General features: G+C 39.6%; 1 protein-coding gene across 5 annotated transcripts in view; it reads left to right on the top strand.

Annotated features, from left to right (window-relative positions):
* CTNNA2 (catenin alpha 2) overlaps positions 1 to 25,524 on the top strand; it is a 1,366,752-nt gene that overhangs the window by 490,557 nt on the left and 850,671 nt on the right. For all 5 annotated transcript variants that reach the window (XM_044926020.2, XM_044926019.2, XM_044926018.2 and 2 more), the window contains exon 7: positions 16,942 to 17,145. In XM_044926020.2, coding sequence (XP_044781955.1) covers positions 16,942 to 17,145 — 204 coding nt within the window. The remainder of the gene's footprint in view (positions 1 to 16,941; positions 17,146 to 25,524) is intronic.

Here is a 25,524-nt window from a genome sequence, read left to right as displayed (position 1 = left end):
TCAGCCATACATAAACATGTATCCATTCTGAGCAGAGTTTCATGTGCTATCCAATATTTTGTTGGTTATCTGTTTCAGACGTAATAGTGTGTACATATAGGCTTTAAACTATTCTCAAATGGTATTTTTATTTATTTATTTTTTTGATAATCAGTATCTCTTTATTATTTTATTTTTTTTAATTTTATTAATATTAGTATTATTTTTTACTTTACAATATTGTATTGGTTTTGCCATACATCAATAAGCATCCACCACGGGTATACACGTGTTCCCCATCCTGAACCCCCCTCCCATCTCCCTCCCCATACCATCCCTCTGGGTCATCCCAGTGCACCAGCCCGGGTGCTTTATTCTTTGAAACTGTCTCTAATTTTCCTTTTAACTAAACCACTGTCCCTTTTATGTTACTACTAGACATTGAGTATACTAGTAGTAAGTGTATTATTCTGTTTCCAGTTCTGTGTCTACAGATGTGAACACCAGAAGGACAGAGACCAGGTCTCATTAATACTTTCATCAATATGGTGAGCATAAACGTTTGTTGAAAGGATTCACAAATGAAAATGCTCACTGTTTTGATCTTAGTGGCTCACTAGATTATCCTCCAATAATTTCTTCTTAGCCTCCTGCACTGTGGCCATATCAATTTCCCCAGAGGAGATATGACACTCCTTCATAAACATTCTATTGTGTTCCAAAGGGCATCCATTATCTTCTCAGTTGGGTTAACCCTTTTCGGATGTCTGTGTTCCAGTGTTATACAAAGACTCTGTATGATTTAAAGTATTATCAACGGATGCACATCAAAATCCAGACTTCAAAGGAGAGCATAACATCCTCATTAAGTACAAGGAATATTTGTCAGGCCATGCTGTGTTTCTTGAAAAGCAATTAACGTATTGCACATTATTCCTGTGAGAGGCAAAATGTATCTTTCTCATCTTAATTTGCGTACTTAAAAGTAGACAGAAAAAGATAGATGAGTTTACACTCAAGGTGTATGCATTTCCCTCGTGGCCAATGAACCAATTTCCTTTTCATATTTGCAGAATATTGATACAATTATTCTTTCATCAGACATGAAATCTGAGTGTATAACCGGTTTGTGGAAATCACCTAGTAATTTATTAGGTTGATAACAGCAATTAAGTCATAATTGCTTCTGAGAAATATAAATTGACTTTCTGTGTTAAGTGGATAATTTAACATTCCAAATCACAGACATAGAGTGTAACTAATTTGAGGGATAAGAAGTTTGTTTCTCCTATTATTAAACTTAGAAAAATTTAAACCATTGACAATCCAGTAACTAATTATTCAGTTGCTGGATTATTGGGTTCATGTCACTTCTTGATTCTTTTCTCAGGTTGCTTGCCATTTTTACTATTTAAGGATATATGGAGGAGAGGATTTTAGACAGAAATATAACATATGGATAAGCCCTAGTTTTTTTAAATTATTTAAAAACATTGTTCTTGTAAGTGAGTAAAGTGAAAGTTGCTCAGTCATATCCAGATCTTTGTGACCCAGTGGGCTGTAGCCTGCTAGGCTCCTCTGTCTATGGAATTCTCAATCTGTTAATTGGCAAATATTTATCAACTACTTATGTGCAAAGCATTCAGCTGGGTGTAGTAGAAGATACAAAAATGTGGGGGAAAAACGTCCTAATTGGTGGTCTCTTCCTAACCCTCTGTTTCTCTCTGTCTCTGTGTTAAACACACATACAAACACACAAGAGAGAGACTACACACACACATACACACACACACACCTCCCACTAATGATGCATAGTAATGTCAGACAAGAAGACAAGAGCCAAATGGGTAAGCTGGATGATAAATGACAAGGAATTAAATAATGGGACTTAAGAAGAGAGTCTTGTACACAGAGAGTTGAAGATAGTCTACCCTGCATAGGGCAACATGGGCTTCAGACAAGCAACAGGGAGGAAGGTACTAAAATATTCAATGTTGTTGTTTAGTCACTAAGTCATGTCTGACTCTTTGCAACTCCATGGACGGTAGGCTGCCAGGCTCCTCTGTCCATGGGAATTCCCAGGAAAGAACATAGAATGTGTTATCATTTCTTCTCCAGGGCACTTTCCCAACTCATAGATAGACCCTGAGTCTCCTGCATTGCAGGCGGATTCTTTACTGCTGAGCCACCAGGGAGGCCCACAATTTTCAAAAGAGAATTAATATCATAGTGCCCATGAAAGCATATGGAGGTGGAATGTGGTAGTCAGGCACCACTTCGTCTCAAACCAAGAGTTTCTAGGGAGAGTCCTGGGAGATGACATTGAGAGGCAGATACACCATTAGACTGGAGAGAATTTTGAAGGTCACTGAGACTTGAGAGTCCCTTGGACTGCAAGAAGATCCAACCAGTCCATTCTAAAGGAGATCAGTCCTGGGTGTTCTTTGGAAGGAATGATGCTAAAGCTGAAACTCCAATACTTTGGCCACCTCATGCGAAGAGTTGACTCATTGGAAAAGACTCTGGTGCTGGGAGGGATTGGGGGCAGGAGGAGAAGGGGACGACAGAGGATGGGATGGCTGGATGGCATCACTGACTCGATGGATGTGAGTCTGGGTGAACTCCGGGAGTTGGTGATGGACAGGGAGGCCTGGTGTGCTGGGGTCGCAAAGAGTCGGACATGACTGAGTGACTGAACTGAACTCAACTGAACTGAGACTTGAAGTGAATGGATATGAAGTTACATTTCTTTAAGTTGTGCTTGCTGAAAATGACATCCCAATTCTGAGGGTTGCATGAAAAAATGCAACCCATTGTTTAGTTCTATTGATGACTTTGACAAATTTTACAAAAGGAATGATGAAAATAGAATTGGAGAACCACCAGGTAAGATAAGCAGTATCTCTATGTTGTCAAGTAGTTGGTAATTAGAGGTAGTTTGACAGCCATTGAAGGTTTTGGACCAGTGGAGCAGAAGGACTGAGAAGAATTTTAAGAATGATCTGTTAGGGAAAAATAAGCTGTAGAAGAAAGGAAGATAATTTAGAATTTGATGATGGAGCAAATGAGAGACAACAATGGCCTGTGTATGGGGTAAAGGGTGGAGTAACGGTGGAACTACAGAATCCTTCTGTAATACAGGAAACCTGGGTTAGATCCCTGAGTTGGGAAGATCCCTGGAGGTCATGGGAGTGCACTCCAGCATTTTGTCTCAAGAATCCCCACAGAGAGAGGAGGCTGATGGGCTACAGTTGCAAAGAGTTGGACATGACTGAGCAACTAAGCACACACAAAGTATTTGAAAGAGTTATTTTAAATGACTTCATTGTTAAAATTTATTACTCCTCTGTGCCATATAGTATTCTAAGCTCCTTACATATGTTATTTTATTTTCTCAATGACTCAACTCTATAAATACTGCTGTTGTTCTGCTGTTGATACTGCTGCTGTTTTATAAATAAGGAAACTAAGACCCTCATCATTTATGCAACCTGCTCAGTTAGAAGTCACAGCTAAAAGGAATTGGAGTCAAGATTTTAATCCAAACTGTTCACCTCTGTACCACTTTACTCCTGGTGGGAAAGACTGAGGGCAGGAGGGGAAGGGGAGTGACAGAGGATGAAATGGTTGGATGGCATCATTGACTCAAAGAACATGAGTTTGAGCAAACTCTTGGGAATAGTGAAGGACAGGGGCGCCTGGTATGCTGCAGTCCATGGGCTTGCAGAATCAGACATGACTGAACAGCTGAACAACAGCATATATTATGAGAATGCTTGATCTTTAAATAGAAGTGCCTGAGAGAATGAGGCTGCAAGCACATGGACTTCAGAACCAGAATGACTCCTCAAGTTTTTACTGTGTGGTCTCAGCAAGCACCTAGCCTGTGGGAGCAACACTTCATTTCTTTGTCAAGTGAGGGTTTCTCGTGGGTTCTAATTTCTCACTAGCGAACCAGGAGGATGAAATGAGAGTTTAGGTTCTTGTTTTTCTCTCCTGCTTGTTCCTTCATAGGACTGAGGGTGCTAAGCTTTAGAGGAAGATGAAGAGTTCCTTTATACTTGGGATGACGATTGGACATCTAGTTGACAATGGTCAGTGTGTAGCTATAGGGAAGGGCCTGGGCCTCGTGAGACAAGACTGGACATGGGATCTGAGTTCTTGTTCATGACTAAATAATGGCTAAGGCCTGGATAGGAGATCTCACCAGGAAAGAGGGCATTGAGAAGACTTCTGAGGACAAGGAGCAGGACCTTGAGATATACCAGCTGCTCATGTAGATCAAGGGAGAACTGGGGAAGGAATGAGAGAAGGAGCTGTCGGAGAGGTACAAGGAGACCCACATTAAAGCACGGTTTCCTTTAGCACAAGAAGTGAAGTCGCTCAGTCATGTGTGACTCTTTGCACCACCCTCCATCCATGGCGTTCTAAAGGCAAGAATACTGGAGTGAGTTGCCATTTCCTTCTCCAGGGGATCTTCCCGACCCAAGGATCGAACCTGGGTCTCACGCGTTGTAGGCACTTTACCCTCTGAGCCACCAGGGAAGCCCTTTAGCACAGGTGAGGCTTAATTTAAGGAGTGGATGGTAAATTGTATTAAGTACTACACAGAAGTCCACCAGAAGTGGCTCCGACTGTAAAGAGTCTGACTACAATGCTGGAAACCTGGGTTTGATCCCTGGATCAGGAAGATTCCCTAGAGAAGGGAATGGCTACCCACTCCAATATTCTTGTCAAGAGAACTCCATGGACAGAGAACCCTAGCTGGCTACAATCCATGGGGTTGCAAAGAGTCAGATAGGACTGAACAACTAACACTTCACACAGAAGTCAAAGAGGATGAAGACTGGTTTAAAAAGAGGGTCAACAATGTAGATAGTTATGGGGATTGAAGCGATAATATGCTGTGTTTTCAGCCAAAGAGTAAAATCAGTTTTTTTTTTTTTCTTCAACCCTCTAAAGGCTCAATTTGATTAAAGACAGTTTAGACACTTGCTTTCTGATCAGTCCATAATGTAAAGCAGAGGATAATACCTCTGCCTTGCTTTACTGTGATTTGTTAACTACTGTTCTTGTCAGAACTTGAGACTGTGCTCATGAATTGCTTGCAACAACTCAGCAACATACACAGATGATGGAATTAGGCAAAATGAAACCAGTTTCCCTAAGATCAAAACATCCAGGAGGAAGAGTCCACAGCTGGACTTCCTCACCCAGCTTTTTTAATCCATTGCCTTTGGTAAATATATAACTCCATCTTGCTAAATAGCAGACTCTTCTCAAATGAAATTAAAATGAAATTAATGTGGTCTTAGATTTCTCTTTCAAAAAACATTATATATCTAAGAATAAAAAGTGCTATATAATTATCAAGTCATTATCTTTGTCATTTAGTTCCAATTAAACCGAACTGTTTAATTATAAATAATATCTTAAGTATATTATAAATGGTATAATTAGTTTAAGTATATGCCTGAGAAGAAAGTGTTAAGAAATCGATTTTAAAATGCAATCTTAAAAATTAAGGCAAATCCAGAAATGAAGCTTAGAGTTTCTCTGTAGCTTAATAAAAATAACTAGGTGATTAAAACTCAGTACCTATAGTATTTTCCATTTCAAATGTTACCCCAGTTGGATTATGAACAACTTTGTATTTAGAGATAGAAAGATTCACACTGGGAGAGAAGCTTGGGAAAGAATGAAAAAGATGAAAATGAATCTGTGTTAATTATTGATACACTACAGGGAGAATTAGTGTTTAAAACTAAACAAATAACACACTTTTGATTTAGACACCTCGGTTAATTTATTAAAATGGTCTTGATTTATGCTTTTATCTTAGACGTCAATCTTTAATAGAAGGATTTAAAGCATTCAGAATCGGAATTAGGACCATGCTTCATTATCAGTAGATGTCTGTCATTCTTAATTTTCGGGGCTATAAAATTCCTTTCCCCCCTCTATCTATAGACACTGTAATGGGAGACTGGAAGAGACTGCCTGAAGGATTATTAGATTTTAAACTGACAACTGACATTTTGGGCTTCCCAGGTGGCTTAGTGGTAAAAGAATTCGCCTGCTAATGCAGGAGACACAGGAGATGCCAGTTAAACCCCTGGGTTGGGAAGATTTCCCCTGGAGGAGCAAATGGCAACCAGCTCCAGTATTCTTGCCTAGAGAATTCCATGGACAGAAGAGCCTGGTGGGCTACAGTCCATAGGGTCGCAAAGAGTCAAAAAGGACTGAGCATACAAACACATGATAGACATTTAAAAAATAATACTTTATTGTTGTTCAGTAGCAAAGTCATATTCAACTCTTTGTGATCCCATGGACAGCAGCATGCTGTCTTCCCTGTACTTCACTATCTCCTGGGGTTTACTCAGATTCATGGACATTGAGTCGTGATGCTGTCTTACCATCTAGTGAATGATTGGCTGATAGATACTGCTGGGACTTGCTCATTTGTATGCTTTGTTTGGAATTATTTCAGCAGCAAAATAATACAGTGAATAAAATTAAATGCCTTAACAAATATTTACAACTCTGAAATTCTCTGTGACTTCTATGTCCTGGATGACTTTGACAGACCAAAGCCACAGAAAGCTCTGAACTGAACCAAAGTTTCCATTTTTCTGGGAAGGCTCAGTCATTTTGATGTTTTACCCAGGCTACGGAACCCTTCACTCCAGACCACAGGGCTTTGTACTTCTTCATGCATCAAGAAACAGAAAAACTCCTGAACTTCGTACTTGAGAAAAAGAAGGAAGGAAGGCAAGGCTATTTTATCAATGAAACCAAAAAACCTACCCGGTTATACCCCAAGACAAGACAAAGAACACAGTTTAAATACACAGAGGTAAATAAGATGCTGCTGCTGCTGCTAAGTCGCTTCAGTCCTGTCCGACTCTGTGTGACCCCACAGATGGCAGCCCACCAGGCTCCCCCGTCCCTGGGATTCTCGAGGCAAGAACACTGGAGTGGGTTGCCATTTCCTTCTCCAATGCATGAAAGTGAAAAGTGAAAGTGAAGTTGCTCAGTCGTATCCGACTCTTCCAACCCCATGGACCGCAGCCTACCAGACTCCTCCGTCCATGGGATTTTCTAGGCAAGAGTACTGAAGTGGGGTGCCGTCTGCAAAAAAAAAAAAAGGGGGGGGAGGTTAAGACATGTACATTGTTGCCAATTCCAGGAAAAGTCTCAGAATATTTAAAGGAGAAATATTCCCTTCCTTAAACATTCGTTGTCATTTAAGTTTTCTGATTTGCATTGCTTTAATTACTCCTGACCAGAATGACATATTCCTTTAGAAGAATGACTTTGACTAATGTTACCTTCCTTTGTGAGACTTTTTTTCCGACATCTTTAAAAAATGAAAGTGAATGGTTGTAGAAGGGCATGTTGACATTTATTCTTTCTTCTGCTTGTTTGATTTGAAATAGTTATGTTGGACAGTAGGTGGTGAAGGTCTGGTGTTTATGAGGTAGAACAGCACAATTTATTATTTTTCTTTAGTTGCTACCTTGAACTATGTAGGTAGTAAAAACCCAGGGCACGTTTATCTCACAGGGTTGTCACAAACAACAAAGAAACACAGAACTTACTCATACCACTAGCATTGGCTTTTTCCATGTTTATAAGATTAGAGCTAGGAAAACAATTGATTAAATCATCATGTTGTTGTTGTTGTTGTCTTTTCTGGCATTTTGAAAATTCTGTATGCATTTGAGATGACTAAGTACTTCTCTAAAGAGTTTAATTAAGAGTGAAAGCCTGGAAGATCTAAAGATAATAAATAAGATTTTTCTCCCAGTCTTTAGCAAGTAATTTCTTGGCTAGTAAAGGAAAAAAAAACCCTTCAGTTTCCTCAGTTCAGTTCATTTCAGTCGCTCAGTCGTGTCCGACTCTTTGCAACCCCATGAATTGCAGCACGCCAGGCCTTGTCTTTCCTCAGCTGTGCATTAAAAATCTTGGGAACATAATCTGTGGGTATAAAACCACTCCATTAGGGTTACGTGTGTGCTGGAGCTTTTCTACTGACATAATTGTAATTAAATATATTACTTTTATGTTCTTGATCTTACCACCTACACCAGTGATGCTCAGTTGCTGCTTTGAGTGCCATTAGGTAAGAATTCAGCTTTAAGATGGTTGTTAATTCATAGCTCAGGAAAGACTAAGAAATATTTGTTTACCTTCTTGGTAGAAGAAGTATGTTATAACGCCTGCTGTGCGGTTGGAGATAGATAACTAAAAGTAGATTAAAGTAGCTTTGTGGGCTTCCCAGGTGGTTTAGGACAAAGAATCCACTTGCCAATGCGAGAGTCTCAGATTCAATCCCTGGGTTGGGAAGATCCCCTGGAGAAGAAAATGGCAAAGCACTCCAATATTCTTGCCTGGGAAATCCCATGGACAAAGGCCTGGTGCAGTACATTCCATGGCATTGCAGAAGAGCCAGACACCACCTAGCGACTGAACAACAAAGTAGCAGATGCTGAAGCTGAGGTTCCAATACTTTGGCCACTTGATGCAATGAGGCGACTCATTAGAAAAGACCCTGATGCTGGAAAGATTGAAGGCAGGAGGAGAAGAAGGGGATGACGGAGGATGAGATGGTTGGGTGGCATCACCATCTCAGTGAACATGAGTTTGAGCAAACTCTGGGAGATGGTGATGGAAGGGAAGCCCAGCATGCTGTAGTCCATGGGCTTGCAAAGAGTTGGACACGACTGAGCAGCTGAACAACAACAACAAAAAGCATCTTGTGAGTTTTGATCTCTGGTCATTATTCACTGTTTTCCATACCTTCTGAAAGTAGAAAGAATCATGTACTACATTACACTACTGCTAGACACTACTTTAGTGTCTAAGATGGAGAAATGGCCATTCCATTGAACTTGACTCCAGAGCTAGAGAGTATGTGTCCCAGTTCTGCCTCTGCCCTGTGTTTGAAGTGTGTGCCTACACCATTCACCTTTCTTCAGCACATTTCTTGTTGTATCTAGTTGACATCTAAGTGTGTTTTTCTGTGTATGTTGTTTTGTAATTCTTGTCCTTATAAATTTGCTCTTCCCAATTGGATAGTTCTTGTATGTAGAGAGGCAATTGACTTTACATATAAATATAAATGCTTTCATGAGTTTTTAAAAATTTTAATTTGCAATAAATTTTTGGTTGATTCCCATTTATTCTAAGTGAGCAGTTATAACATCTGCAATCAGACATATGTAGTTTTATCTACTCCTTCCTAATTTGATACCATTTAGTTATTTCCATTTTTTAGTTGTTTTTAGAACCTTCTGGAAAATGTTAAATATTTTTATGAATTTGAAAATATTTTTGTTTCATCTCCAATTTACTTAGTTAAATAAATTGCTTCTACTTTCCATTGAGCCTGATGTGGCTTTTGGATTAAAATATTTATAAATAAATATTGCATTCATGCAGATATACACATGTAAGCACACAATTTGCTACTGGTAATTTCTTACCTCTTAGTTTCACTGAACATTTTCAGTCTTGAGCTTATTTACCCTTTTTATAAAATTCCCTAGTATCCTTCCTTGTAAACTATGGCAATAAAATAATTCCTAGGTCTGATCAGATCTCTCTGACCATTCTTTATCATGTCATTTGTGGACTTTTTTTTCTGTGATATATTGAGGGTTTCCCAGTCTGTCTGGGATTCACTGATCTTCTCATTCTGTTCCATCTCCTTGGGATAGGACATCCATTCTCATGGCTGCCACTCCAACCTTTATTCTAATGTTACTCCACTTTATAGCTGGCCCATTTTTCATATATCAGTACTTATAATCAACTTTCCACCAGACTTTTCTACTTAAATAAATCATAGACACTGTAGACCTGCTCTTCTTTATCTGTTACCTATCACAGTTGTTCAAAATCAGCAAATGTTTTCTTAAAGAGTCAACAGGAAATATCCCAAACTTTACAACCCATACAGTTTCTGTCCTAACTTTTAAACTGTTCCACTGCAGTGTGAAAATAGCCATAGACAGTATGTAAATGAATGGGCCTGACTGTTCTAATAAAACTTTACTTACAAAATAGGATGCTGACACCCAGGATAGAACTGGTTGATATGTGCATTTTGATGTTACTCATGCCAGAAATTTAGGTTTTATCCTTGACTCCTTCTACATTCTTATAGCCAATATATCTCCAAATTTTGCAGATTCACATTCTCAATGTGTCCCAATACAATGTCCTTAATCTTTTTTATACAAACAAAATCTTGTACTCAGCCCATCTTTCTTCTGGGTTCTGAAGGCTTGATAATTGCTCCCTGCCTTCTCCTGCCAAAGCTGCCTTCCCTGACTGCTGGGGAAAACTTTCTAAAGCCAAACAGGATTATGTCACTCTTCATGTTTCAAACTCTTGATGACTCTCCAGTGTCTGAAGGGGCATTTACAGAGTGAAAGCATCCTAATACAGCAGAGAAGGCTCCTCAGATCTGGCTGTTGCTCTCTTCACCAACTTTGCCTCCTTTTTTGTCCTTTCGGGTCCTTGGAGACAGACAAATCCCAAGACAGATGGGATTAGACGTGTAATAAAGGAATTGTCTGTGGAGGAGTAGGTGGGAGAGAACCAGCGGAAATAGGCCAAGAGAGCTTTTTAACTGCTATGCAGGTCAACTGCCTGTGAAATTAGCAGGAAAGAGAGGACAGTGTAGGAAGAGCCTTGGCACAGTTTTGAGCGGGTCTCACCCGGGCCAGTAAGGAGGCTAGAGCGAGAGCAGAGGTTGCCTGCCTAAGAAGTCCCCACTAGACAGGAAATGGCTCTGGGATTGACAGGGGCTGCTGGGGTCAAATGTGACTCCTTGTGAAACTGGTGGATCTATAGTTGCAGCAGGTGGATATGGTCAGTTAACTATATTTACGCAAAAGTTTCTCTTAAATGAGAGTCGCTTAGGGCCCCTTCATGGCACACCACATCTGTGATTTCAGACTTAACACTTCAGCTTCAGTAAATTGCTTCTGATACACTTGGTATACTGTGATACACTTTGTATATTGTGCATTTGTTCCCACTTCCTATTCTGTCTCCATTGCCTCTAATTTTGCTTGGTCAACTGCTTGTCACTCTTTATGTCTCAACTAAGGAATAATCTCCAGGAAGATCTCTGTGTCTGCCTCCAACCTCTGAACTGTGCAGATTCCCATCACTCAGTCATTCCTTAACATTATGAGTATATTTTTCAAATTACAGTTGGTTCAACATGTTTTTGTTTTTTAATGTTTGACTAGACAGTGAACCTCTTGAAATAAAGGATTCTTTGATCTGGGCTAAAGTAACTGGCACCTGTTTCTTGAATTAATAGCTATACTTTCAACTATCCATGGGAAGGGCAAGTTAACCCAAATGCCATAAAAGAAGATAGTATGATAGATGATACTTATACCATTATATTTGGATTCAGAGAACTTATTTATTTTTAAATAAGAAATATACTTTTATAATTATGATTTGTTAGACTCAATTTAACTTAATATGGGCAGTCTGAAACAGTGGAAGAAACACTAAACTTAAGGTCTAAAGCCCTGTGCTCAAAGCCAGGTGTCTTTGTCTCCTAGCTGGATGTCCAGGGAGAAACATATCTGTCACCATCTTCCTCTTTAATAAGATGGAGGTGGTAACATCATGGGCACAGAATTGTGGACCTATCAAACCATTTGAAATGCATTCAGCTTCTTGCTTTGGTCTCTCTGCTGCACCCTATGGTGTCAGAGCTTGCAGCAAGTATAACTCAGCATCTGGGTGTATTCCTGAAATTTTAGATCATTTGAGTCCTTGTAAAGAGAATGGATGATAGGGGTGATTTAAAAACAGTGCTCTTGTAACAGTTTTATGTGGGTTTAGTACAGGTGAATATATTATTCTGGGAAGTAGTTTCAAAATATATGGTTCCCTGAATTATTTCAAGTTAAAACTTTTATACAGTTCAACATTGGGAAAAAAAATGGGAAATCAGTTATGTAAGATGAGAGAGACTATTATGGCACCAACTTGATGGTAGAAGAGGATCCTAGCCCCCTTTTCTTGGGAGTGAATTATTGTGGCTTCTGTCTTTGTGGTCATGTTTTCCAGTTACCACTCTATAAACTGTCAGAATGAAAACAGTGATTTTTAAAGTAAAGATGTTAATAAAAATAAGTAAAAATCACAAAGCACAAAATATTATGCAAGATATGCAGTTCAATTATTATATAGGGTCTGAAAATAGACAAGATAAAAAGAAATTAAAGTAAGCCTTATTTTAAAAAAAGAAGAAAAAGATAAAGTAAAAAACATGCAGTCCCACAATTTTAAAATGAACTAAAATGACAATATAAGATGAACTAAATATCAAAAGGATAAAAAGATTAAATGAGCTTTAGGAATGCAAACAAGGGACTTAGATACTTAAAATGTAAAATCTCAGTGGACTAAAAGAAATAAGCCTGTACACTTGGAAACAGCATAAAATCCTCTTGTGGATGCACATGTTTGTCATAAAGGGAGAGCCGGGAATCCTTGGCCTTGCTTTTTCTCTGTTTGGTGCTTGCATGTTACCTGTGAAATGTTCCCTCAGTGACCAGGGAGCTGGGTTTGATCCTGGGTGCTGCTGCTGCTGAGCGCCTTCTGGCCAGTAGAGGGCAACCGCATAGAGAGCCGAAGACCCGCTGAGCTGATGCTAGAAAATAAGATGTATATACTGATGTGAAATGACCCCCAAGTGTGCTAGCAAAGAGAACTTGCCTAAGTGTTCCTTTTTAAAGTCATTCCCAAATAATTCAGAAACAGCACTCCTACATTCATCTTAGACTTTCATTCTCTGAATTTCTTGCTTAGGATCCAGCTCTAGGAGTTTGTTTTTTCCTATCACTTTGGCAACAGTAGATGGTCTTATCCTTTAGTCCTTAAGCCACTGACTTCATCTGGTTCTTCTTTTTTTCATATTCTTTTCTGATTTCCTAAAGCCTGTTTGAGAGCTCTCCAGTTCTCTGAAAACAAACACATGCACACACACACACCCCCCCAACAACCCATACCTTCTGCCCCCAGTTTATCCCCATACCCATTACCCACAACCCGAACCCACCTCTCATAGATAAGACACACACAGCCAACCCCTCCCCCCAACACGCATGCACACAGATGCACACACACACATGTGTACTGCCCTTTAGGCCTTTTCTTTTCCCTCAGAGGCTTCTCCCCTCTAGCTTTTCATATCCATCATGGTGCTCCCCATCTCCACCATGGATATAGATAGAAATACTGTAAATTTATTGTTTCTTCTCCAGGGAGATTTTTTTTAAAGCCTTTCCCCTGTGATCTATAAGTAATGAATAATTCCATTAGAAATATGATGAATAGTGTAACTTTTATGCAGAGTTTTTCAAGCTCAATGTTTCAGTGCATTTACTTTCATGACAGCCCTGGGCCATGGAGGTTTGGAGCTCATTCCGCTGCCGCTGTAAATTTTCTCTTGCTACGATCCCCAAAGTGTGTTCCTTAGGTTCTCATAGATAATGTATGTATTTAAAAAGGGCACCCCCTCTAGGCTCAAATAGGTTTGAGGAATGCTGCAGTCAACTGACTTCTTTAATGCAGAATTCCCCAAAGCATTTCATGTGTTAATGTATCTTGGGCCACTCAGTATTTCCAAAAAATATATGGCCAGGAAAACTTAATTTTTCATCACAACATTACATCTCTAGGCTCAGATTCCATGGAAAATACTTTAAGAAGTGATAGTATAACGACAATAGTACATTTTCCTTGTTCTGCAGAGAAACCTTTACAGTTGCCTTTATTGAGTTCAAATTTACCTCAGTATATTTCTATCAAGTTGGCATTTCTTTATATTTTTTAGTCCAAAAATTTAGTAAAAATCTATCCTCAAGCCAATACATAACTCTGAAGAGTCTCCTGAAACCTCAAAGCAGAACAAATACTTTTCACTGTATTATGTTAATAGGAATTTCTATAAAAGAGTACTTCAAAAATCAGTAATCCTTATAAAGGATAATAGCCTAATTATATTTTGATTAGTTATTTCTTTAATTAGAGTATCAGTACTTAATGCATGTTACATGGTAAAAAAATATATATATATATATAAATGCATCATCTGAAAAGCAGTAGAAAGGGAGAGAGAACACATATGGATCCCATTGGGAAGAGTCCTTGCAGACACAGCTCTAGAACAGATGGCAAATGGGGCAGGACACCTCTAGCTGTAAAGCCATCCACTGTACTGAGGCTTCCATGTGATTTTTTGACACTGTTTGTGAGGCTACTTGGGCACAAGGGACAGGATTTGAGTAACACTATTCTGAGTTAAGTAAAGATTGTCCTTTTTCTAAGACCTAAGAAAATGCAAATGTGAAGGTAGTCTTTATGCCAAAACCTATCACAGAATAGCATATCTCCTGTTCATCCTCTAAACTGAAGAGAGAACTTTGACCAATGAGTAAATTCCTAGGAAATCCACGATTCCAGTGGACCTCAGACCTGGTCTGTGTTTAGTGAGTGCTTCCTTGTAAGTCACCACTTGCTTCATTCATTCCTCAGGATGTCATGCTTTTATGCTCAAAGGATGTCCCTGTTATGGAGTTTTGCATTTTAACAGGAATCAGAGAATCAGAGCCATGGATCTTTTCAGCATGTGCATGTGTACGTGCTTAGTTGCTCAGTCATATCCAACTCTTTGGGACCCCATGGACTGTAGCCTGCAAGACTTCTCTATCCGTGGAATTTTCCAGGCAAGAATACTGGTGTGGGTTTCCATTCCCTACTCCAGGGGGTCTTCCTGATCCAGGAATCGAACCCAGGTATCCTGCATCGCAGGCAGACTCTTTACTGGCTGAGCCACCAGGGAAGTGCCCCCCTCCTCAAATACCTTAGGATGATTTGGAGAGTTAGGACAGGCTTTCCCAGAGTGCATACCTGAATCTATTTTGTAATAACTAAGTAGCTATTTTATATCCCTAATGGGAACAAATTCTACCCAAGGTTTTTTATTTTTTATTTTTTTATGATCTTCACCCTCTTTTTAGCACTAAGCAATCTAGTAGGCACATACTGTGTATAAGCAGGTGGCAGGTGGGCAATGATATAACTACCTACTCTCATTTGCTTTCTTTATTATATTTGTTGCTGCTGCTACTGCTAAGTCACTTCAGTCATGTCCGACTCTGTGTGACCCCATAGACGGCAGCCACCAGGCTCCCCCATCCCTGGGATTTTCCAGGCAAGAACACTGGAGTGGGTTGCCATTTCCTTCTCCAATGCAGGAAAGTGAAAAGTGAAAGGGAAGTCGCTCAGTCATGTCCGACTCTTCGCGACCCCATGGACTTCAGCCCACCAGGCTCCTCCATCCATGGGATTTTCCAGGCAAGAGTACTGGAGTGGGGTGCCATTGCCTTCTCCAATTATATTTGTAGATATGATAAATTGTGTTTTCTTAGATATATGTATATATGACATCAAAGGATGGCAAGGCAGTCCTGCCAAAGGATCCTAGAGTTGGAAGACCATTTACTCCATCACCACCATGGTGGTCCTTGGATGTCTGAGTGTGCACCACCAGTGAAGATGAGGAAACCATTTCCTGCAGCAGCTCATTTCACTTGGATTAATGTTGCTGGAATGTCTTCCTTGTTCGGAGCAGAAAAGGGGTTCCCAGTAGAAACCAACCATTGGACAAAGTCAGTATTGTCTCTTTTGTTTCCTGCAGTTGGTCATACACACTTCATCAGTGTTTCTGCTCCCTTGACTTGCTAGAATTATTGTTCTTCAGATTCTGTTCTTTCTATCTGACTGTAGTTTCAGCCTTCTTTTTGATTCTTGTCTTTCTGTAAACCTTTGTAAGTTGAGATTAATTGAGCCTTCTTAGGTCTGCTCTTATTCTGTTTACTTTGCTAGTACCATTCACTACCTTGCATTCGCATAGACCTGATGATTCTCAGATCTTCACACAGGCTGATATATCTGTTGAATTCTGGATGCATATTTCTGTGCATCTCAATCACACACAGATACATGCACACACATTATGATTCCTTTTCTAGAAATCTAGTTTTTATACAACACATTGGTTCCTCAATTCAGTTCAGTTGTTCAGTCATGTCCAACTCTTTGTGACCCCGTCGACTGTAGCACACCAGGCTTCCCTGTCCATCACTGACTCCGGAAGCTTGCTCAAACTCATGTCCATTGAGTCAGTGATGCCATCCAACCATCTCATCCTCTGAGGCCCCCTTCTCCTCCTGCCTTCAATCTTTCCCAACATCAGGGTCTTTTCCAATGAGTCAGTCCTTCGCATTAGGTAGCTAAGTATTCGTTCCTAGTGGGAGGTATTGTAACTTGTAATGTGTGTACCTGTTGGATGCTATTTACTCAGGTTTCAAGCAGCATCCTGCCATGGGACCCTTGGCTTCTAATGAGGGGACACAGTTGGTACACAAGTCACCACTAACGCATCCTTAAGTTGTCCACTAGATAGTGTGTTCTAGTCTAGGGCTTATCTGGCAAAACGAATACAATTTTGTAAAGTTTAAAAAGAAAATAAAATTTTAAGAAATAAATAAATAAAATCTTCTCATAGTCTCCCAAAGTGCTACACTGAAATGTGTTTTCCTAGATGCCTACAAATTAAAAAAAAAAAAAAAAGTCACGTGTCACAGTCTCTTTGGAAAACCCTTCCATTGAATTCTCAAGAACACATTCTAAAACAAAACGTGACATTTTCTCCCTGAAGATTAGATTCAGGACAAAATATCTTACAGAAAGTTGAGACTATGTCAAGGCCACTTGACCCTTTATTTAAGTAGTTGGTTTATTCTCCAGGGAGAATCTAGTCCTTGTCTCAGAAATTTCTCTTTTTGAGATCAGGGTTCAAAGGTAGCCGCTTCTTCTCTGCTGATTTCTTTCACACTGTGTTCCTTTCAGAACAAGATCATCCTGGACCCCATGACATTCAGCGAGGCCCGGTTCCGCCCATCCCTGGAGGAGCGCCTGGAGAGCATCATTAGCGGCGCAGCGCTCATGGCTGACTCTTCGTGCACCCGCGATGACCGGCGCGAGCGGATCGTGGCCGAGTGCAACGCGGTACGCCAAGCGCTCCAGGACCTGCTTAGCGAGTACATGAACAACGTAAGTCCCAGGCTCTCGGGCCCGCGCCGACCGCTGTGGAAGATTCTGGTGCGCGATCAGGTGGCTCCAGGACAGGAGATGCCCTGAGAGAGTCGGTCAGGTGAAATCCAAGAGCCGCTTTGGGAGAGCTCTGTCTTGATTTCTCAGAATGCGTTGGCAGAAGGAACGAGATTGGTGGAACAGGTTTCAGAGGAATACTTTGGCTATTTACTTGAGTGATTTCTGGGTCGTTTTAGTGGTTTGCCTTTGATTGAGGAAAGTTTTCTGTTGGTAAAAGTAGATGGTGGTTGGAAATAACTGAGGATATTCTGAAGTCCTTTGCACAGAGTAATGTCAAAATCACAGGCAGCAATGGATGGCTAATCTTCACCCCTAAGAGGCATTAGAAAATACAGGTTCTCAATGTTTGGACTGAGTTGGTTAAGGTGGAAACTTCTAACTGTAATAGAATTTGGGGGAACTTTATTGATTCACTGTGCATTTAGAAATTGTTATGAGAATGAGTCTTCAAGTTTTCAAGTGGATATTAGTAAAACCTAGTCATATGGCAGCAGCGGCAACAGCTGTTCTCTCCTACAGGTATAAAATGAGGTAGTTCCTGTAGACTGGTAAATAGACGAAGGAGATGAAATCATATTCTTTGTTTTGAAAAGCACTGAATTATGTATTCAGCAGAGGTGATGTTGATGCCCAGGTCTCGTAACTGTGAATGATCTGCATTCCTCATGTTCTGGACTACTGAGTTGGGAAGAATTCAGCATAAAGTGGGAAAATGTAGTGAGGCCTTGCCATTACATATTGAAGGAATGGCCTGTGTAGTTGTCAGGTAGAGAATGGGGAGTCTGAAAATCTGCTCCCATCTTTTGAAACTCACCCTGGGTCCTGTTTAAACAACCCCAGGCAAGACTGAGACAGAGCAGCCAACCCGTGTCCTTCCCTCCTTACCACTCCCATCCCTAACCAACCTGTAGGCCCCTGGGTCAAGCCAGGAGTCAGTGATGACAGGCACAGAGCTACTTCTGCCAGACCGTCTGGAGAACTTTGATCTGAAAAACAAAAAGTGCCGAATGCCCTATGAAAACCCAAATCTGTTTCCTTTCCATACACCTTCAGATTCTTAGATATTGAAGACTTGCCCATTTTCAGCACACAAAGAATAAGATGTGGATGACTCACGTGGTACCCAGCTGCTTATGAGGACTCCTGTCTTGGATCACGATGGCCAACACTTTTGGGATTTTGGGCTACAGGTGCTATGCAGAATAAAGCTAGAAATGCTGATCAGTGTCTCCCATCCTGTGAGAATCTTGAATAACAAAAAAAGAGGGCTTGTAAAATCTGGGATTCTATTTGTTTGTTTTTAACAGAATGGCAACAGGCTAATGATTTATATGTGGAATTTGATTTTATATGAAGGCATTCTGGTATTTCTAGCAATGGAGAATTACTGCCAGAGACAGAAGTAGAAACTGCAGAGATCAGGAGTGATGGTTAAGATCTCAATATAAATATATCAGAACAAGAAGTATGTTTCTGTGCTCTTTTAATCACAGAATGTGATTAAAGAAGAATTGATCGAGATGTGACATGTAATTTTCAGTTTGTTGTCTAGAATCCTGTCAAGTACAAGTTTTTTTTTTTTTTTTAGTATAAACTCACATAGTTCAGCAGAGTTGATGGATTTTTTTGTGTTTTATTGACTCCAGGTGCTTGTTTTTCTGTTCACAACCTTGTGATGAAGGAATGTTTTGTATTTTTATTGAAAATTTGATTTCTACTTTGATATAGTTATAGATAATACATAGGTGGGTATAGTGCTTAAATTTTAAACTGTGCAAATTCTATTCACTTTGAACCACCAGGATCAAAGCCTGAAATAAAACACCTACTATTGACTTTTATATAAAGTGCATAAAATTTACTTTGCCTTCACACTTCTTTGGTTATTTCAAAGTAAAATTGGATACATCTAAACCAGCTTCATAATCCATGTCTAGTGCACTAATTTCTACTGCCACAATTTCAATTTATATTTCTTTTTATATAGCATATATTAATATAAAACCACTATACATCTATATGCCTTGGCTAAAAAGTCTGCTGTAGTTAATGGCAACCAAAAAATTAGTCAGTTGTGACTATGCTGTTATATTTCTTTTGCAATTTTGTTAGCTTTGGAAATGAAGGTATTATCATATTATCACTGCAGATTTTGATCTTAACATACTAGGCAATATCATTAGGATGAAGAAATAATTATGTTGAGAAGAAGAGATTTTAAAACTGGCATAACTGACACTTCTGATAAAATTCAACATATTCAGGGTGGTATGGCTATAGACAGAACTGACACTTCTGGATTTTAAAAATCTCCTGATCAGTTCTTGATGAAAATTTAACTCATCAAGGTGAATGTGTTCTAAAATCGTACACATACATGCCAAGTGGTATGAAATGGAGGGAGCTGAACACTGAAGCTGTACACTAAATGATTAGGAGAAAGTCATTGGCATGGGGCATGAGCCATACTCAGCTATGTGGATACACTGAGTGCAAAAGGGTATCGGTTGTTTGTTAAATGTTTCCTAAAGGTATATTCAAGTTAATGAATGTGTGTGATTTGAAGATATAACAAAATCATGCATGTAAAAGAAACAGTGTTTTGAAAAAGAAAAAAAAGGACTGAAAGTACAGATGCATGTGGCAAAGTTTATGATAACAGAGTGTGACAATGTTAGAAAAGTCTGCTGCTGGTAAGTCGCTTCAGTCGTGTCCGACTCTGTGTGACCCCATAGACGGAAGCCCACCAGGCTCCCCCGTCGCTGGGATTCTCCAGGCAAGAGCACTGGTTTTAAGAATGGTTTTGGAATGGTTTTAAGAAAGCCCTTGGTGGCCTTAATTATTTTTTAATTAAGTTTATGATGTAATCCCAAGAAGAGTCTTAAAAATACTGTCCCTTTAAATAGAACAACATTATTGTACATATGTGGAGACTAATGGGTAGAGAGAGACTCTTGTTCAAAGGGATGTGTGACCTTTGGATTATTGCCATCAGTGTGGTTGTTGCAGTGTTACACTAAGTACTATAAATAGATTTAAAATATAATGAATATATAATTTTGCATCTGAAACTTATAATTTTATGCAGCTTTTTTTGGTGGCAGTAAAACTCCCTTTCATAAAAAAATCTAAGAAGTGGCCCCATGATAGGAAACAATTAAAGAGGGTATTTTATTGATAAGAATTTGGTGATGGATTTGAATTTAGAGTACTCTATTTATTTAATGAATATGTGCTGTGTGCCTGGTACTTTGTACCAGACACTATTCTAGGATTCTGGGGTTATAGAAGGGAAAAACATAGACACAATTCTCAGCTTTCATTGAGTTTACACTCTAGGTGGGGGAGACAGACCATCAATCAGTTGGTCATTTGAGCAAGAGTTATCTCAGATGGTGACTAGTGAAACATGGAAATAAAACCTAGGAAACAGCAGCATGGAGTGTAGTTGTAAGGATGACCTGGAAAAAGTTCACTAAGAAGATGACACATGGTTAAAGATATTCTAGAGATGAGGGAGCAGACTACACTTGAGTTGGTAGGAGCAGCAAGGTCTAATCCTCTTGGAACTTATGTGGGAAGGTGCCAAACTCTTTTTTTTGGCTCTTGTTTTTTTTAATTTTTGAATTGCCAAAATTTTAATTGTGGGAGATTCCATTAAAAGTCAGAACTTTCTGTTTCCCTTATACAATGAAACGGTCCAAAAATCTAGGACCCACGTTCTCACTTGGCACCAATGGGGTGGAGATGAAGAGAGCTTGTGCCTTTGATGGACAGGTGTGATCTGGTCACCTTCACTGGACTGGGCCCCAGGAGCACTTGAATCTATCTTCAGTTATAGATTTGCCTGGGTGGAAAGTATGACAGTGTCCAGCTGCACCCACAAAAAGTTGCTTCTGGTCCTGTTAGTGTTGGAGGGTCTCCCGTAGAGGCATGGGTCACCAGTGGTTCAATGTGGGAATGGGGACACTGGTAGCAGCGGTCCTGGGGGATGCCCCTTCATGTCAGGCTCTTGAGAAACCTTCCTGGGGAGGCTCATGTGGCTGTTCTAAGTCAGTGAGGGGCAGCAGGAGATGGAGTCTTCCAGAGGACAAGGTGTCAGACTCTGAAGCACCTTGCAAACCATTATTCAGAATTTGGCTTTTATTTGAATGAAATGGGAGGCCTTTGGAGCATATTGGGCAGAAAATGCCTTGAATTAGATGTTGAGGACAGGCCATAGGAGTTCAAAGGGTAACAAAGCAGGAGGACAGATGAGGAGCACTTGAGTCATTCAGGATGGTGGCTTGTGCCAAGAGGTAGCGAAGTGCTCAGATTCTTACTATTTATGGCCTTAGAATGGACCTCAGGCAGTGTGAATGACTGCTGCACTTGTATAGCTGCCCTAATATGATCTCTTCAGTTTTGATATCTTGTCTTGTTTTAGTTACAGAGAAAATCCTGATTTCCTCAGATATAGCAAACTTTGTAAACAGCTCACTTTGTAATTTCTGGACACTCTGCTAGGACCGATTCAAGTTGAAAAAGGAGTTCAATAGAAACATTTCATTTCCAAGTTGTATCACCAAACTATCCAAATATGATTCACATTGTTATAAATGTAAAATATATAATGCTTATTTTAAATGCTAAAAAATGAATGCAGAACTGTATGGAGATGTGGTAATCCAGTACTTCTATGTATACTGTTCAGCTTTGGTGAGGAAAGGTGGTAAGTCGATATGTCTGGACCTTGTGCCTTGTGATGCTGAACTGCTTGCTTCAATTACACAGACAAAAACACTGTGGGTTGCTCTAGATTATTCATTGAAAATTAATCCACAGCTACAATTTTCTTAAACAATTGCACAATTAAAGTTTTTTGCATAATGATAGCAGAGACTCAGGTGGCATAAAGGAATGACTTTGTGGTATGATCAGTATTAAAGTGTGGCAGGTAATTTTTTATTTTATTTTTATGAATAATTAAAGTTCTATATTTTTACAAAATATTTGAGTTAACTTTTTTCAAACTTCTTGAACCACCTAAGTGAATCCCTGGGGACAGTGTGTAAACCACTAACGTAATACACATATTAAAAGTGCATGTGGCCATATATACTTACTTTAAGTGCCTTATAGTAAAGTCATTGTCATAGCTTTTGCTATAGAATGTCATGTAATGTAAAGGGAGTTCCAGATGGAACGTATTTGTAAAGGGTTGAGGTCTGACATGAGACCTCAAAATTGTCATTTCCAACCAGCTTCCAACCATACCCCACCAAGGCCTCAGCATACAGAAGAACATGAGGAACATGTTGAGTGATATCCAGGGCCTGGGGAGCTCTGAAAAGAGTGGGCTTTACACTGCTTTTTAATAGTGCAAAAGAAATATATGTTCATTGGAAAAAAAAAAAGATGGAAGACAAAAATGTATTCACAATCTCACCCACTAAAGATAATCATCATTGATAATTTTGTACATGTCTTTCCAATGTTTCTAAACTTATATGAGTGATATATTTATACATTCAGAGACATACATATGTTTTGCCTGGAGTTTTAAAGGTGGACTTTTTGTAAATGGTGATTTGTAATCTATTTTCTTTACCTAATATATTATGACTACATTACCATAACAATAAACATTCTCAAACCTTATGTTGACTGACTGCATAGCATTTTATTATATAAATATGCAATAATTCATTTAGAAGCAATTCATTTTGAGAGTGTTTTTACAGAAGAATGCTGGAAAAGATAAGTAGGCAAGGCTTCTGGGGCTGCCAGTAGAGACGAGTGATTGAGATCCCAAGTGTGACTGAGAAACAGAGTAAGAAGACGTGGAGAACATGGCTTCTCGGTTCTTGTACTTAAGGGGTTCCCTGAAAATTTTGTGCAATTAACATTTTATAGCTAAAATTTAAATGCCTCTGAGGTTTAACATTGTCTACGAGTGTTTTTCTGTGCTTGATTTTCTCTATAGATTTGATTTTCATTTATCAGAATTTCTGTAAGTTGGCAATGTATAGGACAGCTATTGGGCAAGTTCAATAGTTAGATTTGACCCAGATCCAGAGAAGGCACTAAAAGCTTCTGAAAGAAAAATCATAGAAAGATAATTTTGTCATAAAAATTGTTATAATGTTGGATTTCTCCTGAATAGGAATCTAGGAGAAAGATGGAATAGTTGTTATTACATAAGAATAAGAGTAATTGCTGATTAAACATAAAATTTGTTTCCAGTATTATCTAGGCCCTCTCATTTCTCTCCCTTACGTAATCATGTAAGAGAGAGGATGAAATTCATGAAAGTCAATTTGGCTGATTCTGAATTTTTCTATTAAAAGGTTTGGCTTAAAAATAAAGTAGAAAGTAATGTTTAAAAAGTGTTTGTGGGTCATATATGACCTAAAGTTGTCCATTTGCCCCATAATGGCCCTCCATTTTAAGGGGAAATTAAGAATTATCTTAATAAGACTGATATCTTCATTCGAGGGAAAGAGTCCTGATATCCCAAATTTGGTGTCTTCAGTGAGAAGGTTTTTCTTGCTGTTCCCTTATTTGAAACTTTTCTTTTTCCCCTCTTTCTTCTTCCTGGGCTTCTCTTGTGGCTCAGCTGGTAAAGAACACACCTGCAATGTGGAAGACCTGGGTTTGATCCCTGGGTTGGGAAGATCCCCTGGAGAAGGGACCGGCTACCCACTCCAGTATTCTGGCCTGGAGAATTCAGGCCAGAAAGAGTCGGACGTGACTGAGCGACTGTCACATTCAGTTTCTTTTCTTCTTTCTGCCTTCAAATATGTTCAGTGCTCACATCTTTACTAATTTTGAGGCTGAAATTCATCTATGCTATTATGCTTTTCATGTCAAATCTGCTTCCATGAAGAGACAGCTTTAAAATTTCTTTTCAGTTGAAGGTTCTTGCTCAGACATTGAAAGAGTAAATGTTGTTTACCAGCCCTTTCTCTCAGACCTAAAACTATCCTTTGAACCTACTCTTCCAATGAAATATGCTTGGGATGGGGAGTCATCTGGATAGCTTATGAGGCTTCTGTCTTTGACTTATGGCATTTGCAATCCTATTTGCCTGTTTCCGAGCAGTTTTCAGTGTGACTCCTAGAGGTACACTGGGACTAGTACAGTGTCTTGCAGTTTTTTATTCTTTTTTTTGAGTCCTTCTTCATATATTTTATTGTATTCCTTTGCTGGAATGGGATCTCAGAAAGCCAAGGAAATATTATGGGGGTCATGCTGGCCGGCACTCACTCAGGCACAGGTGGTGGGAGCATATTCAACCTTGGTGGTAACATGTTCCTTAGAAGGAAATAATGCGGGTGAGAGTGTAAGAGATATTGTGCTGGATTCAGGCATCCCATAGAGCATAACAATGTTCCAAGAGGCCTCAGGAGGAGAGCCAGACTGGCAGGTTGCTGACTGACACTAGGGTGACCTGGGCACAGTCTCACTGTGGCTGTGGGGCACAGTTGCAGGTAACATCCACGCTGTGGGGACATGGTGGATCTCCTTGGTTTTAAAGGACTCATGGTATGAGGCAGTTGTCATGGTGGGGAACTTAAACCCTTCGAAATGTACAGTATGCCATACATATTTGCTATTATGTGTCATTAGCTCATACATACAATTAAATGGCTCACAGGATCCTAGGACAGATGGGTCTAACTAGCTCTGTTTCACTTGAATCATTAAGGTCAATTCTCTGTGCAGTCTCACATACAATCTCCTTGGCCAGGAATAGTACTTCTTACAGGAAACATTCCTTTGTTCTCTACTGTGGGTAGTTTAGCAGAGTTTAAATAGGTAGCCTTGCCATCAAAATGAGGCCTCCAGTCTTAGTTCTGTAATGAGTTAAGTCTGAGCAGTGGAGGTCATATCAACTCCAGGAGCTTACTGGTGACTTCACTGTGGAGGAAGAGCAGTTCTGAGCAATCGGGCTCGCTCTCTCTCCTCCAGCCCCTTCCCTTTCTTCCTTTTACACCTGTGTGCCTGGTAGTATAATTTCTTAAACGTCTTTTCAATGCATGGATAAACTCACAAGAATATAAAGGAGTTACTCAGAGGTAAGAATTGACAAGAATACAATAGTCTAGAGATAGGTTTGCAGATTCTTTAGGCCTAGACTTGAGTTCTCAATGGCACAAATTGTAAAGAACAGAAGGCAGAGTCTGTGACCCAGCTGGATGGCGAGGCAGATTAGGGACCTCAGTGTAAAGCCTGGGTTTTCAGATGGTGACACTTTGAGGGCAGGGGCTAAGAAAATAAAACTTTCATGTAGAGAGAAACAATAGAAATATATGCTGTCTTGGCTTTTTCAAAGAA

This window comes from Bubalus bubalis, chromosome 12 (assembly GCF_019923935.1).
Source record: "Bubalus bubalis isolate 160015118507 breed Murrah chromosome 12, NDDB_SH_1, whole genome shotgun sequence".
NCBI lineage: Eukaryota > Metazoa > Chordata > Mammalia > Artiodactyla > Bovidae > Bubalus > Bubalus bubalis.
This window is presented reverse-complemented; position numbering and strand designations above follow the sequence as displayed.